Source organism: Drosophila yakuba, chromosome 4 (genome assembly GCF_016746365.2).
Source record: "Drosophila yakuba strain Tai18E2 chromosome 4, Prin_Dyak_Tai18E2_2.1, whole genome shotgun sequence".
Classification (NCBI taxonomy): domain Eukaryota; kingdom Metazoa; phylum Arthropoda; class Insecta; order Diptera; family Drosophilidae; genus Drosophila; species Drosophila yakuba.
Genome location: NC_052531.2, coordinates 1,179,569 through 1,191,304, shown reverse-complemented (window position 1 = coordinate 1,191,304; position 11,736 = coordinate 1,179,569). Strand labels below are relative to the sequence as shown.

At 34.6% G+C, this 11,736-nt stretch overlaps 1 protein-coding gene across 4 annotated transcripts; it reads left to right on the top strand.

The window, feature by feature from the left end:
• The first annotated feature begins 3,834 nt into the window (after positions 1 to 3,834).
• On the top strand, positions 3,835 to 11,334 carry LOC6523761 (leupaxin). 4 transcript variants are annotated; one of them, XM_002099600.4, is made up of 8 exons: positions 3,835 to 3,918; positions 4,125 to 4,366; positions 6,801 to 7,218; positions 7,277 to 7,539; positions 10,171 to 10,462; positions 10,514 to 10,862; positions 10,918 to 11,038; positions 11,094 to 11,334. In XM_002099600.4, exons 2-8 carry the CDS (start codon positions 4,169 to 4,171, stop codon positions 11,223 to 11,225), a joined length of 1,773 nt encoding a protein of 590 aa, XP_002099636.2. In that variant the 5' UTR covers positions 3,835 to 3,918; positions 4,125 to 4,168; the 3' UTR covers positions 11,226 to 11,334. The 4 variants fall into 4 exon arrangements, with proteins under 4 accessions (XP_002099636.2, XP_039232910.1, XP_039232908.1 ...); XM_039376974.2 differs by having other exon boundaries at positions 3,871 to 3,964; XM_039376975.2 differs by having other exon boundaries at positions 3,895 to 3,952.
• The last annotated feature ends 402 nt before the right edge of the window (positions 11,335 to 11,736 follow it).

The following is an 11,736-nucleotide window of genomic DNA, read 5'->3' as shown; positions in this document are numbered from 1 at the left end:
TCTACGAGCTCTACGCGTATAGTAAGCTTTAACCAAACGGATTAAGAGAAATTAAACAGCAAAACAGAAAACTTGGAGCGCTTTTTTTCCCACCCAAAATTTTTAAAAACATCAAAAAAAAATATAACAAAATAATTTATCTGAATCTCATTTGAATTTTAAATCCTGAAAATGGGTCACCTTCATCCTAGTAATTTGACTATATAACTATGGTAAATAATTAAAACATATACAAAGAAAATTATTATAACTACTGTAATTAAAACAAAAAATGTCAAATAAAAAACAAATTACATTTAAAAAATTAATATTCCATACTTAATATCTATAAATATAAATAAAAATATGGAAACTGTTCATTGCAAAATGGATTTCTTGAAGCACGAAGTGCGGACTTAAGCACCGAAGAATCATTGTTTTCTTATATTTTTCACACGTCGCTAGAGTATTCACTCTAATGACAATTAAGTCATTTGTACAATGCATGAGCATACGTGTGCACCAACACAGTGGTCAGCTGTCGGTATATGCATACAAGAGAGCTGCTGGCTCTAGAGCTCTCAGTTTCAGTAGCCGAGTCGATCTGGCCATGTCCGTCTTCCCATCTATCTGTATGAACGTCGAGATATCAGGAACTATAAAAGCTAGAAAGTTGGGATTCAGCATGTCCATCCAGAGACATAGACGCAGTGCAAGTTTGTTGACCCCTGTTGCCACGCCCACTCTAACGCCCAGAAACCCACACTTTTGAAAAAGGTTTTGTTATTTTTTAATTTTTTCATTAGTCTTGTAAGCTTCTATCGATATTCCAAATTTGAGTTCATAATAGTTATCTATTTTGGCTTATCCTGTAAAATCTTGTATGAAATCCTATTTCATTATTAAATTCTATTAATATTTATATTTTATATTTATATACAATCTATCTAAAAATATATGGGAATAAAAATGTAGCCGTCATCCGGTTACACTTCGATAACACTCTGGAGGTAATTGAAAATTAAAGAAAATAAATTTTAGTTTCTTCTCGTTTGACCATAATGTGCACTTAAGTGTTTTTCAAAACGGTCGTCAAGATTTTTTCGAAACTAAAGAAGATATTCTAAGTCTGTAAAGCGTCACTTACATATTCACAATTTTCGATTTTTATAGTATCAAAAAAGTCAAAAAGTCAAAAGGTCAAAAAGTGAAATTTTTTTACAAATCGCTGCCATTTTGTGATACTTTCAAATTTTGAAAAAAGCTTGTGTCATGCCATATTCTGCGTTCTTAAAATTAAGGAACAAAACCATCCTTGAATAAGAGTCCCGAAATTTGAGCCCGAAGGTAGACGACCCCCTTAAGTTTATAAAAGTACATACGTGTCCGATTATTCAGTGAAGTCACTGTACCTGAAATAGAAACAAGACTTAATGCATTTTTCTCACTTGGGATTCGTTAGTTTCTTAGAATTAGATGTCTCCTACTAATGAGTTGTTTCTAGGAAATGTTGCGCAGCCTCTATAGGTTTTAGGTTTTGAATTCCATTACGAACTGTGACGTATACCTTATATGGTCGCAAATGTTTTTTTTACTGCATTGCACAATTCTGACTGAAATAAATATATACCCATAAAAAGTGTAAAACGATAAACAAGAATTAATCATCGTTTAAAACCAAGTTTGTTATAAATTATAAACTAATTGCAAAATTATAAAATGTACATATCGGGTCGTCAGGATTTGGGGTGTTGTAGTCTATCGGTTCTTCCATAGTTTATCGATTTTGTAAGGCTGCGCGCATCAACGAGTTCGCCTGTCTACATTTGCTTCTAAGAAACAACTGACGCTCTTGAACTCAAGAGACATTTGACTTAATAAATTAATTTTTTTATTACCGTCTTTCCTTGATCGTAATTTTAAGCGCCGTTTTCTCGAAACTATGTTTTTAAAAATTGTATAAGAGGTAATTAAAAAAACTACTGAATCGTTTCACATCACCTTTCATTCGTTCTAAAGAGCACAATTTACGATGTCAACGGAGATATTTATTACAAGATCCTTAAACATTTTTTTTAATTACAATTTTCACTTTTATAAACATAGCTTTTTTATTATCTTAGGCGTCACTCTAAATATGGATTATATGGATTTATGAATTTAAAAAGAAATGCCTTCATTTCCATACAAAGGTCTTTTTGTAGCCTCTAAAGGTAGTTCCCCCCTCAACCCTTCTTCTGGACCCCGGGTTAGCCAAGGAGGCTCCTAGGTAGTTAATATGAGACGTTCGTGCGGCTGGGGCAATTGTGGGATAGTGACGTCGTGAAGCTTAACCATAGGAAGGGTCCGTCTCAAGAGTTCTCAGTGTGAAGTTGCAGTGTTGGGACTTTACTCCATTTATAGAAATGTTCCATTTGTTTGGCCCCTTTCTGAACGACTGCAGAAACTCTTGGTTCTTGACGCTTCGATTCGACAGGATGAGTTCGCGAGGAAGGCAATGTCGTCTGCGCAGGCTTACAGAAGTCTCCCGGGTTCATTAAAACACGGTAGATCTGAAGTGAACAGGGTATATAACTCGGGACCCAGGACACTTCCCTGAGTACCGCCAGCACGAACCCCAAATTTAATTATATGATTTTATTAAACAAAAAATTGGCCAGTCGGGAGTAGGGATTTCAACTTATAAAGTAATCTATCATGCCGCCATCAAAAGCGTCCTTACCATCAAGATAAACAGCAGCACTGTATTTAAAGGGCCTTTATGTTCAAAGCGGTCCCATGATGATGCCTAAACCCAACTGGCGGTTGTAAATTACACGCTTCTTACATTCATTATTCTACGAATTAATATTCTCTTGGATATTTAAGAGAATTGGGGTATCAAGCACATCGGTAGCTATTTTGGATTTTTTTTCAACCGATTAAAACGACCAATCTAACGCCCAAACAGAGACCTCCATATTTTTGAATAGTTTAGATTAAGCATTTAGATTCCAGAGACAGACGCAACGCAAGCTGGCTTCCGGTACTTGCCACTTCCACACTAACTCCTTCTTTTGGCCAAGCCCACACTTTACAATTTTTTTTATTTTAGCATTTCTTTTGCCAAATTTGTTGTACCAAAAACATTTTCGCGACCCACACTCTAAGGCTTCAAACCGCGAAAAGCAGTCACGCCCATTGTTTTGAGAAATTCTTACGTCTATCGTAAGATAGATACATCACAAAGATTTTAGCCATGCAAACTTAACTATTAGAAAAAATTTCTACATTTTTAAAAGACTCTTTAAACAATATGGTCGTCCTACATACTATATGGGTGAACTCTCAACAAGAGGGTCACAATAAAAACAATAGACACCAATAAAATTAACCAGAGGAACTAGTTTTTCGACCTGTAAACTAATCTGAACTCTAAATCATGGAGATCTGGTTTTCATTAGCAAATTTGGTATTTAAAATAACTGATCATTGGCTTATTTCTTGCCTTTTTTACTTTTCGTTGGTCATGTGCTTTTGTAAATGTTGCGGCCTGTTTACACTTGGGCTGCGTCTTGCGTTTTGCTAAAACGCATAGTATTTTCATTAAGCACTTATTCGTTTATATGCGTTTTCATATTTTTTTTCTTTTTTGTTGGTTATTACGTTGTTTATTTTTGATAATTGTCCAAACCATTCATTCCTTTGGTTGCAAATAAGAAACGCAGTAACCCAAACTAAACACTTTTCTCCTTTATTTTTGATATCTCTCGTGAGGGTGTCTAAGCCCTCATTTGCTTTAGAGATATAGCGACTGTGCGAAGTGAGTATTACAAATTTAGTAAATTTTAATACAGGCCGGGGCGTCTTATACGATATTTGAGGTCTCAAGTGAAGGTCACATTGCTGCCCTTTATAAATTCGATAAACGATAGTTTTATCGCCACCTAGTATTGAAAGGTCAATAATATTACAATAATAATTGCTTATTAACGTACGTTAAAAAGTACGTGAATGCACGTTCAAAACAAACCAATTTTTAGAGGAACATCTGTATGATGTTTGTGTAGTTTCATTAGTAATAGTCAACATATTTAATTAAAAAAGAACGACTATTTCCATGTTTTAGGTTTAAATTAAAACCATGTATTTTCTTTTTGTTTTAGGAAAACTTAACTTGTATTAAATTCTTAAATTTAATTAAAATTCAATGGAGTCAGTGGCCCAGCAAATTAGAGAGATGTCGCTTTCAAAAGACGAAATATTAAAAAGCTCACCGCCTGTATGTATTGGACATGGAAAAGTGGCAGAGTTAGTCGGCAAGATAAGTCAAAAGCAAAATGAATCTGTATACAGGAGATCGGATACACCTCCTAAGCTGCCGATAAAATATAATGAAATGCCTCAGGTACATACCTTAGTATACCCAATTTACATTATGGTATTCCTTAGTCCTTGAGTCTTCAACTCTAAAAACCCGTTATTGTACCGTTTTTGCGGGTATTTTTATTTAGGTCCAAAAGACGACTCATTTTTATTCTTAATAACATATCTATGTATGTACAAATGTTTGTTATAGATTTGGTGGACTATGAACGACCATATAAGCGTACCATTTCCATGACAGAAATCAAAAATAGGAGAGAATGCTATAGTCGAGATCCTTGACTATCAGATACCTGTTACTCAGCTAGTGCGATAACACCAAAAATGGTGTGGGCGTGGGGCGCTAGAGAAGGCGTGGCCAAAGTTGTAGAGTATTAATAAAAATTGGAAAAACAAATAATAAAATACAAATTTTTCAAAACTGCTGGTGTAGTAGTTATGTGCGCTTCGTGGCTAGCCTACACAGCATCTGTCCTTCGAATCTGCATGCCTAATCTTTTATATATCCTAGGATCGTTTATTTGTCCGTCCGTATGTACAGCTGCGAAAAATAAAATAGCACCACTTGCCCAATAAAAGTCCCCTACCCACAATTACTTTTGAAGTACCTTTTTAGAAAGGGTAAACCATTCACTTACTATGAAATAAAAAAGAACTGCAACTGTTTTATTTATTTTATCTTAAAACCGACAAAATTAGGCAAAAAATAAAATAGCACGACTAAATTTACTAATATGAAATGTTTGCATATTAAAACTACTCCCATCCCACTAATTTAATGTTTGATAGTGTGTCCCTTATTACCAATAACAGGTGCGCAAAGTTTTGGCATGAAATCAACCATTTTAGGGATATTTTGCTCCAGGACTCTTTAATTGCATCCCAAAGGTATTCGTTGTTAGCTGGCTTAAAAGCTACAACTGTTTTTTTCCAACCAGGGATTTTCCATGGGATTACGGTCTGGGGACTGTGCAGGCCACTCCAAAACAGGAACAGATTTATTTTGGAACCAATCCTTGGCTCTTCTGCTGGTGTACTTGGGGTCATAGTCTTGTTAGAAGACGCATTATAGCGGAATATCGTATTCGGCATAGTAGCATCACCGTCAATTCTTTCTACTGTTTAATCTGGCGTTCTTAAGGCTATTTACATACGATCGAGATCCATTCCCACCAAAAATAACAACCTTGCTCTCATCTGACCATAAAATGTTTTTCCTGTTCCTGTTTCCCGCATGTCCAATTGAAATGAGCTTGGGTATGTGTCTTCCATTTAAAAGAGGTACTTTTCTTGGACTAAAGTCTTTTAAACCATGTTTTCTTAGACATGTGTGAACTGTTTGCACTGTTGCGGATATGTTGAGATCCTTTTCCAGTTCGGTAGCAGCTTTGAATCCTTCTTGCTCTCCCACAATAGCTTTTTGATGTGATGGGTGCCCAGGGATTGTTTTCTCCTATGTGTTTCGGGCTTCTCTTTGTAGGTGATTGCATTTCGTATCATTTTATTCGAACATTGAAGGACTCGACCAATATTTAATTATGATAATTCTTCAGAAATTAGTTTTTTGATCATGTTACGTTTATCTGAAGTGCAATGCCATGTACTTCATCTCCGATTTTAATATTTTTTGTAAGGTACGTTCCTAAAAAAAAAAATAGCCGCATCTGGCCAATCACCAGATCGGTCGAAAAAACTTACAACGATTACTGAAACTAATACGAGACTAATAAACGGCTTAAGATGGAAAGCTTTCGTAGAAGCCCTAAGTTCCCGAGAGGAATAAAAAGGAATTAAAAAAAAAAAAAAAAAAAAAAAAAAAATTTCTAAAATAATGTTGGAAATAGGAATATAAATTTTAAGCTTTATAACCATGTGTTTTTACCAAAACAAACCTCCGACAAGTATTAAATATTTTAAAAAATAGATAGTAAGGCTAATTTTTTTCGCCTCATTTTCGACCTTGTTTAAAACAAAGGTATGCCTCATACAATAAAATTTGTTCATATTCGGATAGGCAAAAAAAGCAGATGTATTTGAAAAATAGGTATTTCGTAATAACGGTGCGTCAACCAATCAATTTTTTTGATCGTGAACCAAATACGCTATGGTGGTGCTATTATTTTTTTCGCAAGTGTATGTCGAGATCTCAGGAACTATAAAGGCAAAAAGGGATTAGGCATGCAGACTCCAGAGATTGAATGTTGCCACACCCACAAGTCTCCCAAAACTGGCACACTTTTAAAAAATGTTTTGATATTTTTTAATACTGTCACGCCCACACTTTAAAAAAAATTATATTTTTTTGTTTTTTATATTACTATTTTCCTTAATATTCCTGAAAATTTTAACATTTCTCGTTTGCACTTCCACTATGTAACTTGACTTTTGCATCTTTTTTTTGAAAATATAAAGTTTTTTTTTTATAAACTGAGTAAAATAAATTTTATTTATTGCAGGTTCCATCAAGCCGACAGGTTTCGTGTTCGAGGGAACCACTTTACTCACAACCTCTGATTGGAGCCGAGAAAACAATAAGTGTGCATATGCCTTTTAGAAAATACCATACCTCTGAATTTGGAGTTGCTGATACTGAAATAAACAGAAAATCAACTTTGGATAATCCAGCAATACTGGAACAGCAATTAGAAGCCCTGGCTTACCACAAACTTCAAATGGAAAAGAAGGGTCTTTTGGGAGTACCAGCTAAACCAACACAATCTTTCAACAGCTTTTCAGAGCCACTTTCAAAGACTTTAAGCAAAAGCTTAATATATTGTAATTTAGATTCTGTACACAAAAGTGAAAATAGATCAGAACTATTAACAGAGGAAACTCCGATTGCTGCAAATACATATGCAAATGTTCATGAAGCCGGTATGTGTATGTAAAGCTTATATAAAAATTGTATAATATTAATTGTAATACAATTTAGATGTGAAAGCAGTGGGCTCGTCTCATAGCTCAACTCAAAAGATGATATCCGTCTGCACTAACTTTATTTCAAACAACGAAATAGATGACTTACCGCCACCTCCTAGTCCAGAGAGCGCTGTGAGCTCTTCATACAGCGAGCTTCGGCGCGCCACTTCGGAATTTAACAAACCAATTGATTATTTGCAAAATGACCAGACATCGAATCCTTCTTTGCAAATATATGCAAACCAATATTCGTTGCAGCATGATCCCATTAGCAAGGTAAAAATATCTTAAATGTATTATTTTACAGCATGTTTCTGCCAAATTAACCTTTTAAACGAAATTATTAGGTGTCTAGTTATATGTAAGAGGCGGCTCCGCATAATAAACGAAATACCGCAAAAATCTATCGATTAACGTACTTCTGATTTCTTCTCTAATGGCTTCAGTACAAAAGCATAAGATAGGATAGTGGTAAAACAAGTGCTACAGCAAGAAGAATTTGGATGGCTTAGCTCGCAGTTAGGACATAGTTTTTCTAATGAACTTTTAGTTAACTTCCTATAGGTATTTGAAAGTAGGATGTAATCCATTTTGTCATGTAAATAAAAACAAAAACCATTTTCACATTTATGTGTACTTTATTCATCTATCCATCTATTTAGATGGCACAAAAAAAAAGTGTTTTTGAACGTCTGCATCTACGTGCATCAAATTCAACCAAATTTGTTGGGCCTATCAATGTATTTAAATAAAAATCTAATTTTGCAACACAGGGTTATTATTAAACAATCGCCTCTTTACAAAGTAAAAAACAAGTGAAGATCGCGTCTTTTAGATAAAACAGTTTATATGTAACTTATATTGTAATGATATTTGGAAAATAATTTGGTTCTTTTCTTTGTGTAAATATAGTAGTCACCTTAGCACACCCTTTTGACGGCCTTCGTCACTACGAACTACGTCGTCCTCAGTAATGAATTCCAACCCATTTGATTCATAGATTTTTAGATTATATCACCATTAATAGACAGTCTTCCGATTTTTATAAAAATAACTCATAATTCTGAATTTCATAAATTCTATATCCTATAATAGAAGGCGAAAACTATTGACGGCACTCACTGCTTGACAAACGAGCATCACGCTCCAAGAGTAAGGTGCGCAAGTAGACTACATAGATCCAATTTAAAAACTGATGGATCTAATGGTCGGATCAGAACCATATTTATTTAGAAACTCCAAACGAAGATTTTGCACAAGAAGATATCCGTTTATCCGCTAAAATATCAATTTTCTAAAAACAGGTAGCCCAAAAGGTAAACTGTTTCGTTTAATAAAAGAGGTTTCTTTTGCGATCTTGAGAATTGTAAAAGTTAAGGCTCATCATGCATATCCTGGCTGCGTACTCGTAGGGATACTGAAGGGATTCACCCTTTTTAATACACCCTTTTTTAATTCACCCCTTTTTAATTCACCCTTTTAAATTGCCACGCCCACACTTTTGAAAAATGTTTACATATTTTTTAATTTTTTTATTAGCCTGAAAAGTTGCTACCGATTGGCAAAGAAAATTTAAATGTTTTTTCATCATATTATTTTTTTATTCCCAATTTCTACCGATGTTCCAGAAAATGTAGAAATTTCTCATTCGCACTTCCTCTAGCTGAGGAACGGGTATTTGATAGTCGGGGAACTCGGCTTTCTCTTGTTTTAAAATGTGTGTTTTTATTTTTTTGTTTTCAAATTTAAATTTTAAACAGTTTTTATACCCGTTACTCGTAGAGTAAAAGGGTATACTATATTCGTTGAAAAGTATGTAACAGGCAGAAGGAAGCGTTTCCGACCATATAAAGTATTTATATTCTTGATCTGGATCAATATGACCATGTCCGTCTGTCTGTCCGTATGAACGTCGAGATCTCATCTGTATTCTCAGCAAGAAAATATATTTTTTTACTATCGAAAACGTATCCTGTTACATACTTTTCATCGAATCTTTTATCCACTTTGCTCCACAAGTAACGATTATAATATCCATAGGTTGCAGCGGTCAAACGTGCAGGCTGGAATGGGCAGAGCTAATCGACTGGGCTGATGTTCTCAGCAAGAAAATATATTTTTATACCCGTTACTCGTAGAGTAAAAGGGTATACTAGATTCGTTGAAAAGTATGTAACAGGCAGAAGGAAGCGTTTCCGACCATATAAAGTATATATATTCTTGATCAGGATCAGTAGCCGAGTCGATCTGGCCATGTCCGTCTGTCCGTCCGTCTGTCCGTCTGTCCGTCCGTATGAACGTCGAGATCTCAGGAACTACAAAAGCTAGAAAGTTGAGATTAAGTATACAGACTCCAGGGACATAGACGCAGCGCAAGTTTGTCGATTCAGGTTGCCACGCCCACTCTAACGCCCACAAACCGCCCAAAACTGCCACGCCCACATTTTTGAAAAATGTTTTAATATTTTTTCATTTTTGCATTGGTCTTGTAAATTTCTATCGATTTGCAAAAAAAACTTTTTGCCACGCCCACTCTAACGCCCACAAACCGCCCAAAGCTGCCACGCTCACACTTTTGAAAAATGTTTTGATATTTTTTCATTTTTGTATTAGTCTTGTAAATTTCTATCTATTTGCCAAAAAACTTTTGGCCACGCCCACTCTTACGCCCACAAACCGCTAAAAACTTCGCACTTACACTAGCTGAGTAACGGGTATCAGATAGTCGGGGAACTCGACTATAGCGTTGTCTCTTGTTTTACTATCGAAAACGTATCCTGTTACATACTTTTCATCGAATCTTTTATCATCTTTTGCTCCACAAGTAACGATTATAATATCCATATATTTGTTTGTATTGTGTAATAATATTATATTATGTAATACTTAATATTTTGTAATTTACAGAGCTCTTCAACATATGATTCAATATATGAACCTATAAACCCACGACCCTCTGCAGATATGTTTCCTCGTGAAAGTTGTAATATGTATAATTCATACGTCAATGATAATACTCCAAGCATTTCCAACAAATTAAATATTTTAAATTCGATCGAAGCGAACCAAACACTATACATACATGGTAACGCTAGAACTAAATTTTATAAAGGGAGCACTGATCATAGAAATGATAAGGAAGGTCTAAAAAACTACATTTCAATAACCACCGATCCAGTTCAAGAATTAGAAAACTACGGTAAGTTAATTTAATAAAATAAATTCCATTAAAATGTGTATTTTTATGCAGGTAGGTGTGTCAAATGCAATTCACGTGTGCTTGGAGAAAGTAGTGGATGTACAGCAATGGATCAAATATACCATATATCTTGCTTCACATGTACGGATTGCCAAATTAACTTACAGGGAAAACCATTCTATGCACTAGACGGCAAACCTTATTGCGAATATGATTATTTACAAACACTGGAAAAATGCTCTGTTTGCATGAAACCTATTTTAGAGAGAATTCTTAGAGCTACTGGAAAACCATATCATCCGCAATGTTTTACATGTGTCGTATGCGGAAAAAGCTTAGATGGGCTATTATTTACAGTTGATGCTACTAATCAAAACTATTGCATAACAGATTTTCATAAGTAAGTTACGTAACTTATCAGCATAGTCGATTGACTACTTTATTTGTATTCATAGAAAATTTGCTCCTCGCTGTTGTGTCTGCAAGCAACCAATTATGCCATTTCCAGGACAAGAAGAAACGATCAGGGTAGTGGCCCTAGATCGAAGTTTTCACCTAGAATGTTATAAGTGCGAGGTAAACAAAAAAAAATTTGATTATCAAAAAATATCCCCTTTATTTCATGTAATAGGACTGCGGGCTTTTACTGTCATCTGAAGCTGAGGGCCGCGGATGTTATCCCCTGGATGATCACGTTCTATGTAAAAGCTGCAATGCACAACGAGTTCAGGCTTTAACGAAGCGCATGACATCAGAACATTAAATTGATTGCTCATTTTACTTATTGCACATTTTATATATCTAAAAATAACTGATAACCAGTTTTTTGACAATATATAATTTGTTTATTCAATAATAATCGAACGACTATATATTATACCTCTCATCATACCTCTCTCTCGGAAAATCAATGGAAAATTATAGAAAAGACAAATGCTTTCTATGCTTGTCAAACGAGTTTTGTCTAAAACCAAAAAAAAAATACAATCGCTAAAATAAAAAAAAAGTAGTTTGTTTTTTTTACTTCTTGTATATTTTTAATGGTTTCATGCCCCTACATGGAACAGGAATACAGCTTGAAATCTCATCTTTCAAAAGACATGCAATTATCCAGGAATGGATTACCAAATAAAAGAATTTAAAAAGACTTTACGCTTTTAAATAAAACATGCATAATGGATAAAAAAGTTTTACTGAAAATTTGGCAATTGACAACGAAGTGGGCTTTCTTTTGATAAGAACAAGCCATTCATAGCCATATTCCAAAAAAAAGG